The sequence below is a fragment of the Rhamphochromis longiceps genome, linkage group LG2, assembly GCF_057381845.1.
Source record: "Rhamphochromis longiceps isolate RC_006_pf linkage group LG2, R_longiceps_female_GT1.1, whole genome shotgun sequence".
Classification (NCBI taxonomy): Eukaryota; Metazoa; Chordata; class Actinopteri; order Cichliformes; family Cichlidae; genus Rhamphochromis; species Rhamphochromis longiceps.
The window spans coordinates 13,252,829-13,275,696 of record NC_140558.1 but is presented as its reverse complement, the minus strand read 5'-3'; the positions used below and the strand labels follow the sequence as shown (position 1 = coordinate 13,275,696).

Here is a 22,868-nt window from a genome sequence, read left to right as displayed (position 1 = left end):
AGAGGGAGTAGAGGAAAGGGCTCATCACACAGCCTTGTGGTACACCGGTGTTCATTGTGATGGTAGATGAGCAGCGGTTATCCAGCCGGACATGTTGGGGGCGGTTGGTCAGGAAGTCTAGTAACCATTTGCAGATGAGGGAACTGATACCCAGGTCTGTCAGTTTCCTGATGAGTTGTGAGGGGTGGATTGTGTTGAATGCTGAACTGAAGTCTATAAACAGCATTCTGGCGTAGGTGTTGTTGTTGTCCAGGTGTGAGAGGACAGAGTGCATTGCGATGGAGACTGCATCCTCTGTGCTCCTGTTCCGGCGGTATGCGAATTGGTGGGGGTCCAGGGTGGGGGGGAGACAGGATTTGAAGTGTGCTAGGACCAGTCGCTCTAAGCACTTAGTGATGATGGGGGTGAGTGCTACTGGGCGGTAATCATTGAGGCAAGATGGGTTGGAGTTTTTGGGTATCGGGACGATGGAGGTGGATTTGAAGCAGGCCGGTACCACAGCGTGGGCCAAGGACAGATTGAATATGTCTGTGAGCACTCCTGCAAGCTCCCCAGAACACGCTCTGAGAACACGCCCGGGGATGCCCGGGGATGCCCGGGGATGCCATCAGGGCCTGAATGAGGTTACTTGTGCTTTTACTCCAGCTCTCTGCTTTGCATTAAGTTGCTCTTTGCCTGCAGTTTATTTCGACTCACCTCTGTTAAATCTCTTGATGGTTTTGCTTTGCTGCTCGACTGTTTCACGAAGCTGCTTCATCTCGGTCTGATCTTTCTCTGACTGCTCGCAGTGGAAGAGCAAACACACAGAAAACGTCTTAAAAACAAAAACTTTATTTCTCTTTCTATTTTTATTTATGAAATCTTCATGACTATTGAGACACTGACCCACAGTTTAAGCTTGTATGATAAGAGAAAGGTTTGGACTGAAAAAATGTTTCCAGAAACAAACTAATCACGTGACCCATGATGTCACAAACAGTAATGTTTGTGCTGTGCAGTATTCACCTGTGTAATCAGCTCTTCTATCCTTTGCTGCTGGTCATGAATCTGACAGACAAAATTCTTCTTCTCCTCCAACAAGCTGTTCACCGTCTCCCTCAGCTCTGAGCAAACACAGTGAAGTATATTCATTTATTCAGATTAGCAGCGGAATTATGGAGTGTATTGGAAAACTCATCAAGTGCAGTGATTTAAAAATATATTATTAGCAAGAATGAATGAGTAAAAATGAATCCGTGACAAAAACGTTGTTCCAGAACACGTTCCTGCTGTTTGTGGAAGGTGAACCTCATTTGGTGAGCTGTACCTTTAACCTGCTGATGGTACTGCGTGAAGACGTCGGGGCTGCAGTCTCCCGTGTCTGCTGCGTCTGCGTCGGCCTCCAGCGCGATGCAGTCGGAGATGCTGGGGAGCAGCTCGTCCAAACACGGCCGTGACGTCAGACTCGGGTACTTCAGCTTCCTGTTCTCACAGTTCAGCTGCAGGTCAGAGGTTACAGGGGTCGACAGTAAGAGCAGCTCATAATAATAATTTTTGCTCTGGTCTGGATTATTTTCTTTTCATTTACAACATTAGTTGGTCTGACAGGTTACGTTGCTTTTATTTTATGAGTTGAGATGTTTCTAATGCTCTGTGATGATGATTTGTTGTTGTTTTTTTGTCTTTTAGAACTTATTTTTAGTCAATAATAATAATCTGGGCAGGCATCATGTATGTCAGGAGTCACACTGGACAAACGATCAGTTCATTTATTCAGAAACTAAATCGGCAACAGGAGGCGAGAGACAAACAGTTTGTGGAAGAAATGATAGAAAGTGACAGCACTTTAAGGCATTATTAGTACTTTTATCAACATGAAAATCTGTTCTGTACCTTTAAACTGTATAATTGGTCACCATCATCGCTGTACCTGTTCTAAGTATTTTAGACATATTACTACATCATTAATGTAACCACACAGCTGTTGCAGTGGAGGCATTAATGCACACAGATAATGTAGTCAAATCGTCTCTGTGCACAGTCATCCTGACTCACTCCTCCTGATACTGCCAGCTGAGCCCTGATAATTCTAATCTTAGCATTGATTATTGAGCAGCGTATGTGTGTGTGTGTGTGTGTGCGTGTTTGCGTGCAACCTTTGTGGCCAGGGCCTCTGCATTCTCCCGACACGACTTCTCGATCTCCAGCTGAGTCTGCAGAACACTCACCTCCTCAATCACCATCTGAGACACTGAAGGAGTACACACACACACACACACACACACACACACACACACACACACACACACACACACACACACACACACACACACACACACACACACACACACACAGAGTGTCAGTTTTGCTTTCATACTCTAAATGTTGAGTAATAACACAGCATAAGTAATGCAAGTACATAAATATGGTTTTATTGTTACTGTTTTACACAATATTCACAGAATGAATTGACTTTGACAGAGATGACCATTTTTTAATGTCTGAAGCCAATATTAAAACATCATTTCAAAAAAAGCATCAAACCTCGAGATTTGTGAATAAAATCAGTGCTCAGCAAATTTTCACTTTAGCTGCAAGCGACTGTTATTTAGACGCACACAGATGCAGTTGAAGCTACTCGACCTTTGAACATAATAAAAATCAGGTTTCCAGTACAGATCGTAACCTTTATTGAACCTTAAGCGAACAATGGCATGTCCACAGTGAGTTGCAGGTTTTGACCAATCAGAAAGACAGATATTTAAACATGTAAAGTGAGTCATTGAAAGGTCCTTTGAGTGAGTATCTGTCTCCTTGATGCAGAGAAGAGAAGAAGCATGCAGAGCATCGTGCCGTGTCGTTTTGCTCAGAGAGTATCTGCTAACACAAACAGCTGAAAGAAGCAGGCTTGAGGTTGTTAGACGCTCACAGCTGTCGAACGTGTCACCGAGCCTTTGCGACTCCTGGGTTATTTTAAAATGACCCAGATCTGGAGACTTGGTGAAAAAAATGGAGAGTGAGAGGAGAGAAGTAGCTTTGCTATCGTGTCAAAATAAAGCTCAACTCGTCTCACTGTGCTGTCGTCTCTGCTGCATTCAGGGTGTAACTGGTTAGAGAGCTCTGATGATTAATCCCCAGAGTTTACAGTTTTTTACAGACGCTAGGACACATTTCTCAATACTTAGGTCACTTTTGCAAAACTCTTCACACAATCCTCCTAACTGACCTTCAGCTTGGCAAAGCAGTTCATTTCACATTCAAAATGCACTACAACTACCAAAACACTTCATTCAGGTCTCAAATAAACTCATTCTTCCAGAACACTAGCAAAGGTTGACAGCCGACAAACACACTTTGTCACCCACAAAACAATGACCTAAAAAACACTAACAACATGTAGCATTACACAGTGTTTTCTTGTGTAAAACAAGGACACATCTCTGTTTATAATTTCAATATATGTTACTGGAATGAATCAGACATCATGCAGAATTTGTTAATATTTGTTTATGTATTTTTATTTTTTTGCACTAAGTAATCCCAAAATACAAGAATTTGTATACACACCATCCACTGATACACATACAATAGTAATGCTAATCTACTCGGTCTTCTCCATTTGGCCACAGATTCTCATCCACATCACATCTTATGTCATCTAGGAAAGAATCTTCTGGCTGCCAGAATTGAAGGAGTTGAAAGACTGAAGGAGTAACACCTGTGTAGATGTTCATCTACAATGAGAATCAGCTGTGGCTGGTTAAACTGCATTTTTAGATTTAAAATATGTTTCAATAAAATATTGCTGTTGGATTTTGCTGTCTTTTCAAGTTTTGCATTGTGTTATTGTTTTGGCCATAAGTTTAACAGTTTTGAAAACAGTATGTAAGCACATGCAAAATGTCCTGTCCGTACAAAGATTTTTGGCAGTTGTTGTGTCTGAGTGAGAAGATAATTCATGAAATTTGAGAGATGTAGTCATTGAATGCATTTTGTGCCAAAACAATGATAACTGGTCCTCAGTTTAGCCCACATAGACTTCTGTTGTGCTCACTGTGTGAGGAGTTTTGCAAACGTGACCTAAGTATTGAGAAATGTGTCCTAGCGTCTGTAAAAAACTGTAAATCTAAAGTCTGTATTTCAAATACAGCTGAAATACATGACAAGTTTTGGTATTGCGACACAGTCAGTCCTGGGCTCTCTCAGCAGCTGGCGCTGGATTGTATTAGAGCCAACAGGAAGCTGCTGCTAACATCCTGGCTCCATTAACACAGTCCTTCCTGATCAATATACAAGCTCCAAATCTAATTATACTCTTCACTCCTTCAGCTGAAGGCAGGAGGAAATGTGTTCCTGCCCTCCTCCTCCTCATTTGCCACAGAGACTCTGTAATAACTCTGATGTACTGTCCTCTTTCTTTGTTGTTGTTGCAGTAGCATTTAGCATTGGTCAAAATATTTATGGGCATATTTGTCTGTGGTGTGAAACAGAGAAGTGGCATAAACAGATGAAACCGGCACACTTCTGTCAGACTCCAGAGTAACCCACACCTTTGCAGTGAACAGCTGCTGTAGTGGGCAGCATTCAGTATTTTTTGTATTTGTACTTGCTGGTGAGCCTGCATCCCTCTGCTGAAGCTCAAAAGTTCATGTTGGCGCTAAAATATGAAAGAACAGAACTTACTTTTACAGGAATAAAGGATGGAGAGAAGTATACACAGACTGGCATACTGAGCAAGCTGAATACATTCTGGTTCTTCTAATTCTACTCTACTTACAGTTTTTTCTGATTGCTTAAGCACATTTTTTGTAACTATTGGCTAATTTTGCAAAACTCTTCACACAAATAAGAAAACCTGTCACCCAATCATCAAAACATTGTAGTTCTCTTGCAAAAGCAAACACAGCTAGATTAACTCTTCACACCTTCGTAAAAATGGTGTTTCCGTATCAAACAGTACACACAAGCCATCATCTACTAAGCACACAATGCGCCAACTGCACACTGATGGTATGAATACAAAACACATCTGGCTTTTGCTTTCTCTGTGCACAAGGTAGGCTATGTCAGTTTGAGCTCATACTTCTGTCATAGATCCATAAGCATAGAGGGATCCAAACTTCAAGTACTGGTGTTTATTCAAACACATCAAAACAAACACAAGTGTTTATTTCCAAGTATAGGATTATTTGCAATCACCATAATGACTATATGGGTTACTTGGTCTGCAGTGAACATGCTTCCTCTGCCCCCAGCATCTGGTCATCTAGCAATTCTGTAAAGTAACAATTTCAGTATTTTTACATCAATGGTATTGGTGTGTTTCTCATTGGCATATGATTACATGGTCCACTATTGTAGCTCTGATGTCATCAGCAATTCTATTTCTTACTCTTCCTACCCTTCCTCTCCCCCCTCCTCATCTTCCTCTCCCCCCTCCTCATCTTCCTCTTGCTCCTCCTTGTCCTTGTCGTCCTCTTCATCCTACTTCTTCACCTCCACATCCTCTTCCTCGGCCTCCTCTACTTCTCACACTTTCTGCTCCCTCCATTGTACTCCGCACACACAGCTTACCTGTATTATAGTGCTTAGGCTGATTGCAAAGTGAACTAATTATCTAAAGAAGTTTTCACATGTGAAAGTGTGCCAGACAGTTGGCAAATTAGTGTTAATGATAGCCATACATGTGTATACTTTTGCTAGGAGTGTGTTGGAAATTTGGTAATTGAGTGTTGTGCAGTGAATTGTGCCTACAGTTTTGCAATGACAGGCTGCTGCTCCATCATTTGCCAGACCGGTTGTTAGGCTGCTGTAAGTGAAACCTTCGCGTCTGCTGGCATGCAGAAACATACATCGTCAGCTTATCCTGATTGTCATCTTTAAAAGATGTTAGCTCAGCCGGCGTGCCCAGACCAGACAGTGATCAGAAATATCACCTAATAACACTTATACACAATATTTTCTCCTTAATTTGTAACAAAAAGTAAAGTCTAACTTCTAATTTCACCAATCCATGCATGTCCTTCAAAGCCTTTCCTTGGTGTCCCATTTTCACAAATACATAAACAGAAGTGACGTTTAAAGTTTTTGCTGCATGAAAAAAATCTGCATGTGTAAAAAATGTCAGAGTAATATCAGACAATGAGAAGAAAATAGAAATCCCTCGATGATGACAGTGACCACAAGCTGAACCCGTCTCTGTGTCGCTGATGTCTTCAGGTCACCTGAGCTTATTACATTTTAGAGTCAGGTGAGACCTGCAGGAAACATGACTAATGCTTCTCTGCCTGATGATGCATTCTGGGCACATACCAACAGCTCCGCGTAAACAAAAACAGCTGGATTTAAAGGGCCTGCGGGACGTCGCGCTCCAGCTGTGGATCAGTCACTCGGCTTAGACACTGATCTGATCTAAAGACCACCGAAAAATGACTTCCTTTAAAGCAAAGCAACACATTTGTTAGGGAAACTGATCCAGAATAGTAACAGAGCACTGGAGGAGATACTACAACAACTATAGAACTATGTTACAAAACCACAAATAATCATGCTTTTTAATCTGTGTAGATCTGAATCAAACATATTTTTGCTAAAAGAAATGATGACATCGATCCTGTTGGGCTCTGTTTTAAATGATCGTCTTCACCAGGAAATAAAGCTGAACTACATCATCAGGAGGAGGCTGAGGAGCAGGGGAAGGAACCGTTTTCTGAGGAGACCCAAAACAAAGCTCTAACACATCTGCCTCTGTCCTATATACATGGACAGGAGGGCTTGTGCTTTGCACTAACATGAGAAGCATCTCTAAAGTAGAGTAATTTTATTTTTAAGGCACAAAATCACAGCAAAATTGTTGGGGCAAATAAATAAACTGACCCAAACAAAATAGTTTCCTCATGTACCTCATCATGTAAATGTTTAGGTCTGGGTTTTTTTAGTTTGATTTATTATTATAAATTATTCTAAAAATGAAGCAGGCCTGTGATATGGGCACCAACTGACCCGAGGTGCAATTTTCATTCAAGCTACTTCACCTTCGGCTACAAACTACCCCGGTGCAGGCTGCAGGTCACAGCTTGATGGAGCTAACAGAACCACATCATCAGCAAAAAGAAGAGGCGCTTTGTCTGATCCTCCAATTGGCCGTGCCTTGAAATTCTAGGCCTGTAACAATAGATCATATACCCTGGAGTCCCAAAGCAACTCCCTAGGGACACCGTCGGGGGCGGGGAGCTCCTTCATATGGGAAGGAGACATTGCATCCTTGGTTGTCCTGGGAAGCTGAGAGAGGACCAGTGAGCGCTGTGTCTTATATCCCCACGCCCCAAGAAAGCAGCAGAAAATGGATGGATGGTATTTGTTGGTTAACCACTTAACTATTAAGTACATATTTTTCAAAAACGAATAAAGCTAGGTTAACATCATCTTTTAACTGTTTCTAAACCTATCATAAGATGAAAGTAATAAATGAATAAAGAAAAGTGCTGATTAGAGCTCTGACCAAATAAAATCCATCCACACATTTCTGAGCAGCCAAGAGCTGCAAACAGAAAAGCTTCAGCTGCAGAAGATGTTGACCCAGAGTGTCGGCCATGCTTACATAAGGGCCTGGGTATGGGTGAGGAAGCAGCAGTGAGGATGACGTGAGAGAGAAGGGAGACAGGGAAGGCTTCCGGATCTTTTTTTAATCCCTCATTCAATGTTTAATGCTCGTGGATGGGCTTTGGGTGTGTGATTCCCTCCAATCCAGAGACTCATTTAAACCCTCAGAGATCTCTCAGGGATTCTTTTGGTCCCTTTAAACACTGCTTCAGCCCACATGCCACCGCGGATCGTCCTCCACTTGACTTCACTGCAGCTCAGCTGCAGCTCTGCGGGTCAGACGCAGCAAACAGTTCATTCTCAGCTATTTATAGCTTTCAAATGTTATTTTACAGGAGAAACCCTCAGCTGGTGCAGTCTCTGGATCTCCCGGTAATCCCACACCTAATAATGTGCAGTGAGAAATGTTAAGCTTCTTCCTCTTCTTTCTTTTATTTTTTTCCTCTATTGAAAAACCATTAATGTGGCTGTTTACGTTGTTTTAAAGTTAAACCATGCATAATTCATTTATTTCTATCTCCACATGTCTGCGAGGATGTCTTTACATATGTGGATATGTGTAGGTTTTATAATCCATATTTAATGTAATATAGCTGTGCCACATGCTCAGCATTTTATCCAGCAGAACGCGACACACTGACCCTGCTTGTTGTGTCTCCTTTATTTTTCTCGTGTGTGCGTACACTGACGATAGTAGCTTAAATAAGTGATGAGTGACGAAACGTTTCTCCCACTGAAAACGCTACGTCCAGATGAGCAGAATCAACCTTTTGGTGACAAATTGTAAGCTACCAATATGAATTATTAGGAGTTTAAAGATGTTATTTATTAACTAAATATAAATTGGAACCCCAAAGAGTTGAAATGGCGTACTCATGCTGACTGAGATCATGACAAATGATGAAAAATGATGCATCATTTGTCAGATAAGGATTGAAGGATTGAAGAGCAGACGATTCATCTTTTTTGAAAGCATCACAGGAACAGTTTGAAATAAAACATGTGGCTGTCCTCTCACAGACACACTTTGTCCTGCAGAAGCTGTTCTGGGTCAGTAATTCCTCCAAGCTCAGGGCCTCATGAGATAAATGACGTGCTGTTAAAACCTGTGACAATTGAAGCTAAAACAGAGGCAGGCTTTTGTTTTTCATCGACGAACTGCAGCTGGTAAAGCCGCTTTAGTGGCGGTCTGTGTTATCGGCAGAAGATTTGGAGGATTAGCCAACGGTTTGGACATTCATCTGTGCGTAACAGCAAAATCCCAGCGCAGTGTTAAAACAGGGTTAAAATGCTGGAGAGGACAGAGAGCTGTGGCGTTTAAGCTCCAACACTAAGCTAAGCTGTAGATAACTGAATGTCTAATTGTGTAATTATGTTTTAACTTTAGAAGTTCATTGTGAACATGATCAACAGCTTCAATGCTTTAGGGCACAATCTGTGATTAAATCTGATGCCATTGTTATTTTCTGTACTGTTTTTGAGTGTCGGATCCTTTGTGCTCATCGTATTTATGCCCGGGTCCTGATTTCATGTAGTTTGAAAGTTTCTACCAGAGTCACATGGTCACAGGTCCTCTGTGGACTCTGAGCATGTAATTTCAGTACTTCCTGCAGTACTCGAATGCATGGAAAGTGCAGCCACAGGCTTCTATCTAAGTACAGTAGACTGGATAACTAGGCTGCACATGATAATAACACTGCAGGCAATCAGCCTGTGAAGCTGAGTGCTGCACAGTTGGCCTCCAGCTACATGCAGCATTACAGTAGGTGATGCAAAGCACTGGTGGAAGAAGAACATAGAAATATATTTTTGTCTCTTTTCTAAAGTTTATTTGCTGATGTGTTCATTGCATTTCACATATTCTTTTGTCTTCTGTTCTGTGGAGTTTTTCATTGTTCTTTGGTTTTAACTGAGCTCAAACAAATTTTGGCTGCTGCCAAAATCCCTCCCAGGAAGGCAGGTTTGTCACTCTGCTCCTGTGCTCTTTTACTTGCTCTGCTGCACTGGTTTAATAGAGAATAAATTGCAGACTGTGAGACATCAGTTCCGCCTGCTTCCTACTGGCTGAAAGGTTCAGGAAAAGAGCTGAGGGCGCCGGGCAGCTTCCATTTTAACAGAGAAAATATAAGGTTCAAGAAAAGCAAAATAAAGGGAAAGAAACCTTCTGACAGATCACCTCCTCCTAAATGATGCTCCTCAGTGCTCGCTGCTGCAGGAAACATGTTAGGACCTTTGCAATCTGTTTAGTTATTCCTACTTTAGGGTTTGTCAGCTTGCAAACATATTTATAGAAGTAATCTTGGACTAAACTCACAATTTCTGCCATGGAATATGACACAACGCTGCACCAGACGAGACAGGGCAGCTATGCCTGGACTATCTTTGGTCCAGTCACAGGAAAACAACAGAAATGTATTTAGATTTTTAGATTTTTGGAACAATTAATTCTCAACACATTAAAATCCACTCCAAATTAGAATGTGGATATCTCACAGACCAACTAGAGGGACAGTTCTACACAAAGTAAGCCTTGTTATAATCACCTGCACACACATTTATGTGTATTAGTAGCATTCTCATCAAACCCATGATCTTCCATGCTGTTGTTCTTCTCTGTGCTTTTTGCAACTTTTATAAGCAACAAACATTAAATACTCAGAGACTGATTTTGTGAAAAGGAACAAATATTTAACTGATAAATTTTTATGCTAAACAATGACAATGGGAATCAATAAATGGAGATAAAATTAAAACCTTAAAAATACCTTATAAAAACTGCACTCACAGAAGAAATGTAACAGCAGTAGAAGCAAACACAGTGATGCCGAGGTGGACTTTTTAACCACAATCATTTTTGAGACCAACTATAATATATAGTTGGTCTCAAACTATAACAGAAATAACAGAAATATGCTTAAATTAAACTTATATAAACAAAAATACAAAAATGTGAAATGTTGAGTGAGTATCATAATCATGTACGTATTCTGTTACTTTACTCACAGGATTGTAATAAAGTCAGTTAGTTATGTTTGCTCTCAGTGTGAATAGGATCCTCCGTCACTGAGGCCAGTTTATTATCTCACAGAGACTCCGGTTCGGGTCATGTTTTCACTGTTTTATGCTCACTTAATCTCAGACTGGCCTTTGAGTTCCAAAAGAGCTCAAAATCAAGTACCTGCCAGGCAGCCAAGTCTCCCTCATTAAAGCCATTACAGCACGGTCATCAATTATTGAGGAACAGGTAGAAAGGGCCTTTCAAGGACCACAGTGGATAAAGAGTCAGGCAAGATGAGCCCACCCCCCTCCCACACACACCCTCGTCCGTCCCCAGTTTTCTGCTGCTGAATTATTCATGTCAGGAGGTTTTAATAATTCATGAGAATAACATGACAAGAGCGACTGCTGTCTTCTCTGGGGGAAGGCGGTGAATGAATAAATGAGTGAATGAACGATAGACTGGGTGTGTGAAGTGATGAGACCCATGGTGAAAAGGAGGATCAGCATTCTGCTGACACTGCTGAGGATCTTAGGTCCAGTTTTGCTGCTGATGACAAGTTTGTGACACTTTCCTGGCAGTTTGAGGTTTGAGTCGGATTAAAAGACTAGAATATGTTTTTCTCACAGGTTCCCATGAAATGTTCTGAGAAAAATCCCCAAATGAACAGAAGCCTTTCTGATAAAAATTTTAAACACCCAGATTTTAATTTGCACCTGTTAAACATAAAGACTGCAAACAGGAAGGCCTCTTTGTTGTGTGTGTAATGATACGCTTTTGCCGATCGTTGTATTGTATACTGACTCTACTTTAAACTGCAAAATATGAAAGACAATCATTTCCTTCCATTAGGAGCATGCCGTGCACTTTAAACTGCCACATCATTACCATTTAATATGAATATTATTGAGTTCTAGGAGAGGACTGCGATATCTGACAGTCACTGAAGACCTCAACAAAACACCAGCTGGATAACTCAGCTCATGTTTCTTTAAACGCCAGTTAAACTAACAAATATTTGTTAATTTATTCATTTATTTCATCCCCATTAGCCATAGGCCCCGCCCCAACAACAGCTGCTCGTGCTTGGCTCAGTTAGACAAAATTACAACCGACTGAAAGTCTGCAGACACAATGGCAGCTCTGTGCTCTTAATTATATAACACAAACGGTGCATCAGGGTTAAAGCTGATGCTTAAGTATAATGATCTCTGCAATGATTGCAATCTTAGTTTAGCTTGTAGCGTGTCAGTTTAATCATTCTCACAGAACACTAAGGAAAGAAAAGGCTGTTAACTGGTCATAAACCCAATAACTGGTAACGCTAATTATAACTTTATGATGCCAGGCAGTAAAAATCACCAGTATGATTAACATAATGCTGCTGGGATCATGCTTGTGTGCCAAATTTAATGCCAATGCATTAAATGCTTAAAAATGCAAAAGGTCAGTCTCACTGCAGGATCACGAATGTAGATGACCACGTTGTGCAAATTAAAAGGTCAAATAAAATGTTTGACCTGATGGCAGGCAGGGAAATGTCAGCTGAATTAGGATTTATCCTCTGGGGGCCAAGATGGAGTTTATCAAAATTCTCAGTAATCTATCCAACAGCTGTTAACTTATGTTCATAGAAGGTTAAAAAATACAGTGTCATGCCCTGTGGTGACACCAGATGTAGAGTATGAGCCCTGACAGCATCATTAGAGTTCATCCTCAGGGGACACTAACTTTGGTAAGATCATTTGAATGCCTCCACTTAAATTAAATCAACAAAGGAGCTCAGTAAAACAAAAATATCTTTAAATCAGACATTGACACGACACCGTTAGATTTAGGAAGAACTGCTGTAGTTAGGGGAGGTAGGCGATGACTCTGAATCGGCCTGTTTTACTGAAACGTCACCTGAGGACAAGCCACAGATGGAGAACGCCTGGTTCTCCTGTTACCTTTGGACAATAACAGCTCGCCCACATACACATAGCTGACTGAACCGACTGACATCACTGACCCGCTTCTCTAAGACACAAAAGGATAATTAAAATGTAATCTTTTTGGAAGACAAATGTTGGCTTGTGTGTTCGTTAATATGGCTAAATCTACAAGAATATCGAATATAAGCCTTTTGAATATGAAAAAGTTGGTAGTCTGAATTTTAGCATCCTAAACAGACATTTAGCACCACTAATTTATCCATCCCACACATAATCAGGTAGCTATGCAAACACTTGACTCCTACATGCTTCTATAATAGATAAACATCAGTAAACCTTCTCTTACCTCTGTGAATAATCATGGAAGGCATGGGAGCCGTAGGTAAGTGCTGCAGTTTCCTCAGTTTTAGAATCAGGAGTTAAACTCCTCAGAACAAAAGTGCTCCCCTACAACTGGCTGACTAAACTGAGAGTCACCATGGAAACGGGTGACACCCTCTTAAACACACCTGTTCAGAGGACAAGGTGTTGGTGATGTCATACCAGCAGAGGCACAGATGAATAACGTGAAGAGGGACGGAGGAAGTGAAGGCTCGCTGGGATGAGGTGTCAGGCTGCTCTGTGGTATTTGATATCTGGACATAAGTATTTGTCTGTGTGCACTGAAGCATTAATGGCACCATTTATTTTATTTTATTTACTTTTAAATGATAATTATAGTTTTCTGCAACCTCTAGGAGGACGAGGACTTTACTAAATGGAAATCTGACAGGTGAAGAAAAATGAGTAGTAAGTTAGAAACTATTAATGAATATGGGCTGATCCAGAAACTCTAAACCAGTTTATCCCAAGGTCAAAGTGAGCAGACAGGAAATGCCAGGAGTAGCTGGATCTTCAGGGTACAGATCAAACATCCATGGTACAAAGCTTGTTTTTAGGACCAGGAAATTTGGTATAGATATCTTCTGTTTTATAAAGTTATAAGGCTTGAAAACCATTGATAAAAATTCGAAGCCACACCCATGTACTTTTAGGACCTGTAACTGGGAAAATATTCATAGTAAAGTCAAGGTAAAAAAATTGGATATACAAGTTCTTGCACAAAAAAACAATCAACTGATTCTGATGGGATATGTGTAAAGGTTTTTCAGAGTTGACTGCTTTTAAAAGTAAGAAGATGACTTGGTATTATTCATCCTCTATAGAACACTAATGTCTGCAGAATAAATGTCTGTCACTCCATTATTGGTTGTTATAGCTGCTGAAGGTTATTGTTTAGCAAAGATTCTTTAATTTCATTTCCTGCTTCAAAACACATTTTTTTGTGTGTTTGAGAGTTTGAGAAGGTGTAAACAAGCTGGACTCACCTCTCTTGATGTGTTTGAGTTGTCTCTCTGCCTCGTCTCTCTCCTCCGTCAGTCTGTTGCACTGCTGGAGCAGACAGCAGGGTCAACCCATCAGATCGTGTTCCACAACAGGCTGAACGTACAGGTCACTGATATCAGCAGAGTGAAGTTACACCCACACACACACAACAGTTTACACACTCAGCTGTGACAAAGCAGCGATTTTATCCTGAAACACTTTCAACAGGCCAACAACGAGCAGTACCTGGAAGCTGGTGCATCAGACAAACAATCATTCAGAACCTACATCAAATCGAGAGTCACCAGTTAACCTAACACGCACACCTTTGGGGAAGCTGGAGAAACTGGAGAGAACCAACACAGGCACAGGGAGAACACAAAGACCCCTGACAGAAACACTCACACGTTAGGCGGGTACGAACCATGACCTTGCTGCCACTGTAGAATATTTCTGCAGGATTAGCTGCATGTATCTGGTGATTCTCAAGCTGTGATTGCTAAGATTCACTGGCATTACTTTACTTGGTGACACCAACGTTTAAAATCCAACAATAATATTAATCCTTTCTGAATGTGGCTAATATGAAGTAATGCTTAGAACACTGCAGCGACAGTGTTAGCAGCTAACACAAGCATCACAAGCACTTCCTTCCTACCACGTCCTCCAGATAAACGTTCATTTTGCCCGATTTCCCTCTGTGCTGAAGGCTGCGCTGCCCTCTTCCATCGTCTTAAAATGCTGCCTGGCTTTCTGTAATAACACTGACAGCCCATCACCTCTGATAACAGACTGACTCACTCTGCTCCTGCTGACTTGACTTCCACCATAGAAAAAGCCAGAAAGGCCATAACTGCTTATTTTCGCATCCACTGTCTCTTCTTGTGCTGTGTTTCGGACAAGCAGCTGAGGAGACGCCGCGTTTGAATGTTGGAAAAATGAAAGCAGCTGCAAACGTCACAGATTAACAGAAACTCAACATGCACACTCAAAGACAAATCAACTTTTCCACCACACCCAAACATGTATTTCTAGTCTGACTGAGAAAAACACGCACAGCTGGTTAGAATCTCCCCGTATTACTAACATTGACAGAGTTGCCTGACATATGAAAGGATTCATGTTGCTAAATCAAACAGGTAAAGCCAGGTGTGTGGTGGCATCGTGTGAATAAAAGAGCAGCCCCAAGAAGCTTTGGGATGATGACGGTTTCTTTCTAGTCAGCCGTCTCTCAGATATGTGTCTGTGCTTGCTCACTGAGCAGAAAAGTAACTGTTGGATTATCATCCCATCATTCATATCTCCTCCCTGTTACAGGACAGAAGTAAAGTGCCCTCCTGAGTGACCACAGCCACCAACAGAGTATCTGCTGTGCTGCTGTGCTCTGCACACAATTAATTTAAAATGGTAATTGAAACTCGTAAAGCTTTCAGTGATCTCCTGCAAAGCAAAAAACAAAAGTACACAGGCAAAGAAACGTCTCCCTGTGGGTTTAAACAACCTCCAGAGTACAAATGCACTGCATGAAACATCACTCTCTGCATACCGGAGAACACTGATTAGCTTCAAGCTCATTTTCTGGAGCAATGTAGTGAAACAAACATAATGGTTAACATATGACTGATGCAAACTGGCAACAGCCAAACCTTGAAGATTCATCAGAATCAGACCCTCTGCAGGGAGTGCATCGTTAAAAAGATTTACCTTTTACACGCTCCATCGGACCGCTGCAGTGATGTCACACGTGACAAGGCGCATCATAAGGAAATGCCAAATACAAGGTTAAAATGATGAACTTTTAGGCCAAATGGTATGTCCACATGCAGCATGTCATTAGCACAGTCATTGGAGGTAACTACTTCAGATGGACTGACATAAGATGAGCCAAAAGGCAGAAGCTGGGGACGAGTTTTATAGTCAGTCAAGGTGAAGTGAATTTTCCTGGTGGCCCAAATACAGGCTCCTTCAAGGACTGATGATTCAAACATTTGGACTTACAGACGTTCGATTTTTATAGTTCTCAGAAATAGAAGATGATGTCTCCTTTGTGGCTTTTAGTGTCCATCCTCGCTTGCCCATCAGCAATTTAAAGATGCATTCAGGCAGTTACTGTCTGCTTGTAAAGCCTGGACAAATCCCACGGTGACCATACTGTACTCATCAGGGGTTTGTGTTCAGGTGGTCATCAGTCACTGGTAAATACAGGAGAAGCATCTGACTGATGCAGCAGCTGGGTGTGATGCAAACACAGACTGGCTGTTTCCACAGAGTGTGCACAGGGCTCAAAGGCATCTTAAGCCTCTATTCTTTCTACTTCTGATCCACAGGAGATGAAGCTGTGCTTGCATCAGGGTGTGGCTGCTTTGGGATTGGAAAGGTGGATTAGACTTTTTCAGTCACCTCCACCTCATGATGCAGGTTAAATGAAACAAAGATGGTGACGGATGAAAGGCCAAACCTGAAGCTTCGTAACACTCTACAAACCGCTGGGTGACTTAATGTTGGTGGCTTCCCCCCTTACTCTTTATTTACTCTGTGATTGTTCTAACAAATGTTAGTTATTTGACTTAATCTGCCATTACAGAGCAACTTGCAGCTGATGAACCAACTTTTGACTTTGATGAGTTTCACAGAGCACCATTAGTTTCACTCTGTGTGGCCATAATGACCTAGTATTATAGTCGCAGGCAGACTAGATCATGAATGACCACCAAGACAGATAGCTCTTTGGTCATTTAGATCACTAAACAAGGCGGTCAGGGACACATTTGACCACATTTTCCACTGAAGATCCTAAAGCTACTTGGTGTTTCTGACAGTGATGGAGGACATTTTGTGGATGACGTACCAACACTTGACAAAACAGAGAAGTAACAACACTGCAAAATCCCACATATGGATATAAATTCTGGGATGGATGGGATCTTTTTTTTCCTTACAATTGGTGCTCGCTTGTCTTGTGATTTGTAATGTAAGACCTATTTGCACACATTTCACCTGCACACACTGATGTCAGAGGTGTAACTTCAGCTACTTGGAGAACTGGGCTAATTTCTGGAATTCTTAAACCCGTTAAATGTTATTCCATTAAAATCTAGGACCGACAGACACCAGCACTTCCTGGTTTGAGCTCTAAGAACCTAAACTGTTCTTGGGGTGTAGCCCTAAACTGATGCTTCACCATCCTCAGCTCCCCTTACATTAGATTTCACAGATGTGACCTAAAAAGTTCTACAAACAGATGAACACAGTCTGATTGGATCTATTTTGTGTCAGTGACACAGATGTGTTCATGGTGTTCTGATGCTAACAGGAAAACGGTGCTTGATCTCATATCAGTGGTCAAAGTTCGAGGCCACTAAAGGGCGGAATTGCGACAAAACGGACATTCCTCAGATAAAAAAGCACGAAAAGGACATTCAGCATCCAGCTCACTCGCTCGCTCGTGCTCTCTCTCTCTTTCCTCCAGCAGCAGGAAGCACTTGTCCCACTTTTGCCCGGCTCTACCTGCAGCCTCACACACTGTCAGCTTAGATTTCCCTCAGGAGCACAGTGAGGGCAGCCGGTTCATCGGCACACAGGAAGGCACTGAGGTTGCCTGGTTGAGCGGTTCGATCTCCTGCACTTCCCACCGACCACGACAAAAAACCTATTCCCCACCTATCAGAGTAGCAGTCCCAAGCTATTTGATTCTCATTTCCTTTTAATTTTAATGGAAACAAACTGTTATTATGAATATTTTTTCATTTTCTTTGCACCGAGACAATTACAGTATTAAAACATGGTCCACATATGATAATACCTGGAAGGTTAAGCTTTTTTCTTTTGGCTGAATCCTTGTAAACGGTAGGTAGATTTAGCTAAAATGTAGATGCTTTTCTTTCTTTGCAGTGATCATGCTGTGTTTCTTGGATCCACACCTCGCTCATGCATTTAAAAATCCAGCTTGAGGCTTCACAGCTGGGCCTTGATAAGCCAATACAGTAATTACCAGAGTACGGCTAAAGTGTGGATCTTTAACTGTATGATCATGGTTGAGGTGGGTGTCTGGGAGAGTGCCTGAGTCAAATGAAGACCAGGAAATTTAGCTGAAACCTATAAAAACTGCAATATGACCCTAAGACTCTGCTCTTGTTCTTGGATTATAACTTAATTCTTTACAAAGTTCAAGAAGAAACTAAAGCAAACTAGTTTAATATTAGCAGGTTAAATTAGAATGTGAGTAAGACTCTGACTCTTTTCTATTCTTCTTCACCCACAAAACAGCTACAAATACATTTTTCTGCAGAAGATGGTGCTAAAACAGAATTTTCTGATGAAACCCTGACTCTGATCGAGCATAAAGCTTAGTGATCCATTACTGCCTTTGAACATTAGAGCAAGGCACTGATACACTTTGGTTTGAGGGTCCGATTCCCAGTAAGTAAGTGGGCATAAAGCCATCAAAAGGGGGCAAGAAGCAGGTGAATAAGCACTAAAGGTTGATGGTTTTGTTCCCACCTCAACTTTAAGCATATTTTTCGCTCTTGGAGGTCAAAGGGTGGGGCAACTAAATTCCAAGAGCAAGGCATTACCACTGAAATGGGGTCTGGGGTTCACTTCCCCTGTGCCCACCCCTACCATGCAGGTGTTTGGGGTCATAGCCAAGCCCTGGTGGTGTGAGAACATGATTTAAGGCGTTTTTCATTCTGTCTATTGTAAGGGAGCACGCAGTAAGACACACGGTCCAGAATAAGCCGGCAGCCTCATTCACTCCGCACATTTTTACACAAAAAGACACACAGCGTGTTTTAAACTCAGAAACTTCCCCATGAAGGAAGATGTAGCTGTGCTACTCGTATCATTTCTCCTCACTGACTGGTTCAGTTCGCTTAAATGGCGTGAAGAGCACGATTTAGGGAGGGGTCCGGCTCTTTGATGTCTGAGCTCCACTAGCATAAGCCGGGCGGCGAAATGTCCCACAAGGGCAACAGAGCCGCTCGGGCTCCCGCATGCATGCTCGCCTCTCACACGCTGATTTGGAGTGTCGGAAGTCAGCACAGGAGACGTTTGTGTCATTTTACCTCTGTTTGCATGTGTGCGTCCTTCTCCTCCTCCTCCTCCTCCTCGCATCCCTCCATCTGCGCGGATGGTGAGCAGGGAAGCATTTTGATTGACAAATTATCTTCCAGGCTGCTGATGTATTCTTATCACCAGCTATATTTTTTTTAAAAACAGGAAAGCCGAACAGAGCTGAAATTCTAGGAGCACATGTCTGAACGTGAGCTCATTTTCTTCCCTTTGCAGCACATGGGATGGAGAGAGGCTCAGTACGATGCTGCTGCTGCCGGCGGGCAGGACCCTCCTCCTCTTCCTCCTCCCTTCACTGACAGCGTCATCCTGCTCCCATGATCGCCTCCTTCTATGGAGGACCACAATAGCCACACATCGAAATAAAGAATTCTGTGCTTAAATAATAATTTATAAAATGATTTCTGCACTTGTAAATTCATTTTCGAATTGATTTTTAAATCACTTAATCTAAACACTATTTTTTAAATACATTTTTCAAAATGAATTATTAATCGATCAATAAACACTTCAATTTGATAATGAATTTCACAAAGAAAAGACCTAAATGTCAATAAAAACCTTGTTTCAAAAACCATTTTCAAATTCCAAATTAACCTGATTTTCAAAACGTTTTTTAAAACACAATTTAAAATAGGGATTCCACTCTTCATTTTAAACAGTCACTGACAGCACATGTGGTACTTTAACCTTTGTACTGTTTTCATCAGTTAATTTTGCAGTTAACATGTTGGATGATCTGTCTGCTTCAGATCCTGGGTATATGAGCACAGCTCCTGTAATCACAAAGAGAACAGAACCATCACAAACTGAAATATAAAGTTTATTTCTCAAATCTGAAATAGAGCTGATCCTTCTCTGTCCTCACACACCCAGAATCTGAAGTTCTTCTCTTACATTTTTTCAGTTCAAGAGTTTAATCCATAGTTAATTATTAATGAGGAGTTACTGAAGTACAAGCTTTTTTTTTTTTTTGCTTTTTTAAAAAAAAAAATGGTATTACTGTGGTGGACCACTAGAGGGCTCCACTCACACCCAGTGTATAGGAAGTGTGTTCCTGTGTTTTGTGGCGCGATATGCGCAGTTGATGTTGGAGACGAATAAAGAAGGAGTGAGAACTGAGAGCTCTGTGTCGTTGATGCTTACCTCCACATTGGTGACCCCTGACTCGAGCATGCAACGGGCCGTAGATAACGCAGACTCTGCTATGGATGCATCAGCGGCCGCCGGACCTCCGCCTCCTGTTGCAGCTACGTTCGCTGTGGCGCTGAAACTGCCGGACTTTTGGCTCCATGACCCCCCGTCATGGTTTGTACACGTGGGGGCTCAGTTCGCCCTTCGCGGCATCTTGGCTGACGACACGAAGTATCACCATGTGGTGGCTCGACCCGCTGGCCACCCGTCACGCGATGGCGCTCCTCCGGGACCCACCCGCCCAAGGGTAATACGCCACCCTCAAAGAGCTGCTTCTTCGGCGCAATGCCCTCTCCGACACCGAACGAGCCGAAAAGCTCCTCAACCTGTCAGGCTTGGGTGGCGGTACCGCGCTCGGGCTCATGGAGAACATGCTATCGTTGCTCGGGCCGGATGACGGTGGTTTCCTCTTCGTGCACCTCTTCCTCCGCCAACTACCGGCCGCCGTGAGAGCTGTCCTCGCGAACTCTCCGCTTCTGCCTGTGAAGGATTATCGCTCCCTGGCTGAAGAAGCGGATCGTATTCTCCTGGCTAGCCGCACTTTCGACGTTCACGCCCTGGCTACGGACACGCCTGCGGCACCTTCCACGCCTCCACCTGCCTCCCCCGGAGCATCCGCCCCCTTGCTGACGGCAGGGATTGCTACACGCCGGCACCGCGGAAAGAGCATCTGTTTCTACCATCAGCGTTTTGGCGACAGAGCACGTCGCTGCCTGCCGCTTTGCGCTTTCACGGCCCAGGGAAACGGACCCGCCAGCGCGCCGTAGCAGCCGCGACCGCTGGCAATACAGAAAGGCTGCTCTTCATAGAGGACTCGCGCTCCGGGAGACGTTTTTTCGTGGACTCCGGCTCCCAGAAGAGCCTCCTTCCCCCTACCGCTGCCGACGGACTAGCAGCGAACTGTGGGCCGCAGCTCATTGCAGCTAATGGCTCTCCCATCAAAACGTTTGGGGAAAGGTTGGTGACTGTTTGTTTTCATGGCTGGGATTTCCAGTGGAACTTTGTTGTTGCCGCTAGCTCTGTACCTATTTTGGGTGCTGATTTCCTGTGTGCTCATGGACTACTTGTCGATGTTGCTAACAGACGTTTAATCTATGCTCTCTCGTTTTCTTCGCTACCCTGTTTTACTCGGGCCGCCGAGCCACTGATTCGGGCTAATGTAGTGACCTCCGGGGATGCTTTTCAGCGTTTGCTTTTAGAGTTTCCATCGCTGTCTGTCCCTACTTTCTCTAGCACGGTAACGAAGCATGGGGTTGAGCATTATATTCCCACGGTCGGGCCCCCGGTGTTTGCGCGCGCGCTCCGCCTCGACCCCACGAAACTGTCCGTCGCTCGGGAAGAGTTTGCAGCCATAGAGCGCCTTGGCATTGTACAGCGTTCGAACAGTGCATGGGCCTCTCCACTTCACATGGTGCCCAAATCGGACGCTCGGTGGCGGCCATGCGGAGATTTCCGCCGTTTAAATAATGCCACGGAGAATGATCGTTACCCCATCCCCCACATTCAGGATTTTTCTGTCAATCTCGCCGGAACGTCGATTTTTTCTAAAATTGACTTGGTGCGGGGGTATCACCAGGTTCCCGTGCACGCCGAAGACGTTCCTAAAACCGCTGTCATTACCCCCTTCAGCTTGTTCGAGTTTTTGCGCATGCCGTTTGGCCTGAAAGGTGCCGCCCAGACCTTTCAGCGGCTGATGGACTCCGTTTTGCGTGGGCTGCCGTTCGTTTTTGTTTATCTGGACGATATATTGGTGGCCAGCTGCTCAGCGAGCCAGCACGAGTCCCATCTGCGCCAGGTTTTCCAGCGTTTGGCAGCGCATGGCCTGATCATCAACCCTTCCAAGTGCCAGTTTGGGTTGCCTGTTCTGGATTTCCTCGGGCACCGCATTTCCGCTGAAGGTGTGGTTCCGTTGCCCGACAGAGTCCAGGCCGTTTCGGCTTTCCCGCGTCCCACGTCGGTTAAAGCATTGCAGGAGTTCTTGGGGATGATAAATTTTTACAACCGCTTTCTCCCCAGAGCTGCCCACCTGCTACAGCCACTCTATGCTGCTTTAAAAGGTAAAACAGCCAAAGATCCGGTTGACTGGCTGCCGGAACGCGTCCGTGCGTTTTCCGCAGCGAAGTCTGCGCTGGCTGACGCCGCCCTGCTGGCCCACGCCGCCCTGCTGGCCCACCCGTTTCCGTCGGCGGAGATCGCGTTAATCACCGACGCCTCTGACGTGGCAGTGGGTGGGGTGTTGGAACAGCGGGTTTCAGGTCTCTGGCAACCGCTCGCCTTTTTCAAAAATCAGTGCGCATGCGCCAACCAGCGTGCAGCCTGTTACAGTCGCTCCTGCTTTTCTCTTAGTTTAGCTCTTTTTTCTTACGTATTCTTTTTTTTTTCTGACTTGTATTTTCCTCCGTTTTCTATCTCTTACTCAATCATGTGGATTGAGAGAGTTTTTGTTCTTCTGGTGGCCGTGGAACTGTTACTTTTATCATGGAACGGGACCGCGGCACATCTCCTACACGCACGGACTGTTTACTCCAGAGATCAGCTGATCGCCCTGATGCCGGCCGGCTCGCTGGCCAGGCCCGCAGAAGTGCCCGCAGAAGTACCAGCTGAAATTTGGAGGAAAACACATCGGGGATGCAGAGGTCAAGGACAGAAGAGAAGAAAAAAGGTGACGGTGAGACAGCGGAGGCTCGAAGCGAGGAGGAGGTTTAAACCGTGTCTGCCGTCTATCG

At 43.4% G+C, this 22,868-nt stretch overlaps 1 protein-coding gene across 9 annotated transcripts in view; it reads right to left on the bottom strand.

The window, feature by feature from the left end:
* Positions 1-19,219, bottom strand: part of shtn3 (shootin 3) — a 31,800-nt gene extending 12,581 nt beyond the window's left edge. For 6 of the 9 annotated variants that reach the window (XM_085417896.1, XM_085417915.1, XM_085417902.1 and 3 more), the window contains exons 1-6: positions 18,942-19,219; positions 13,881-13,944; positions 2,136-2,230; positions 1,307-1,478; positions 1,006-1,103; positions 697-778 (exon numbers count right to left, since the gene is read on the bottom strand). In XM_085417896.1, the coding sequence (XP_085274022.1) occupies positions 697-778; positions 1,006-1,103; positions 1,307-1,478; positions 2,136-2,230; positions 13,881-13,944; positions 18,942-19,025 (595 nt within the window). In that variant the 5' untranslated portion in view covers positions 19,026-19,219. Of the gene's footprint in view, positions 1-696; positions 779-1,005; positions 1,104-1,306; positions 1,479-2,135; positions 2,231-12,859; positions 12,972-13,880; positions 13,945-18,941 lie in introns of those variants that run through there. The other 3 variants (XM_085417909.1, XM_085417921.1, XM_085417952.1) reach the window with 2 other exon arrangements.
* Between the last annotated feature and the right edge of the window lie 3,649 nt (positions 19,220-22,868).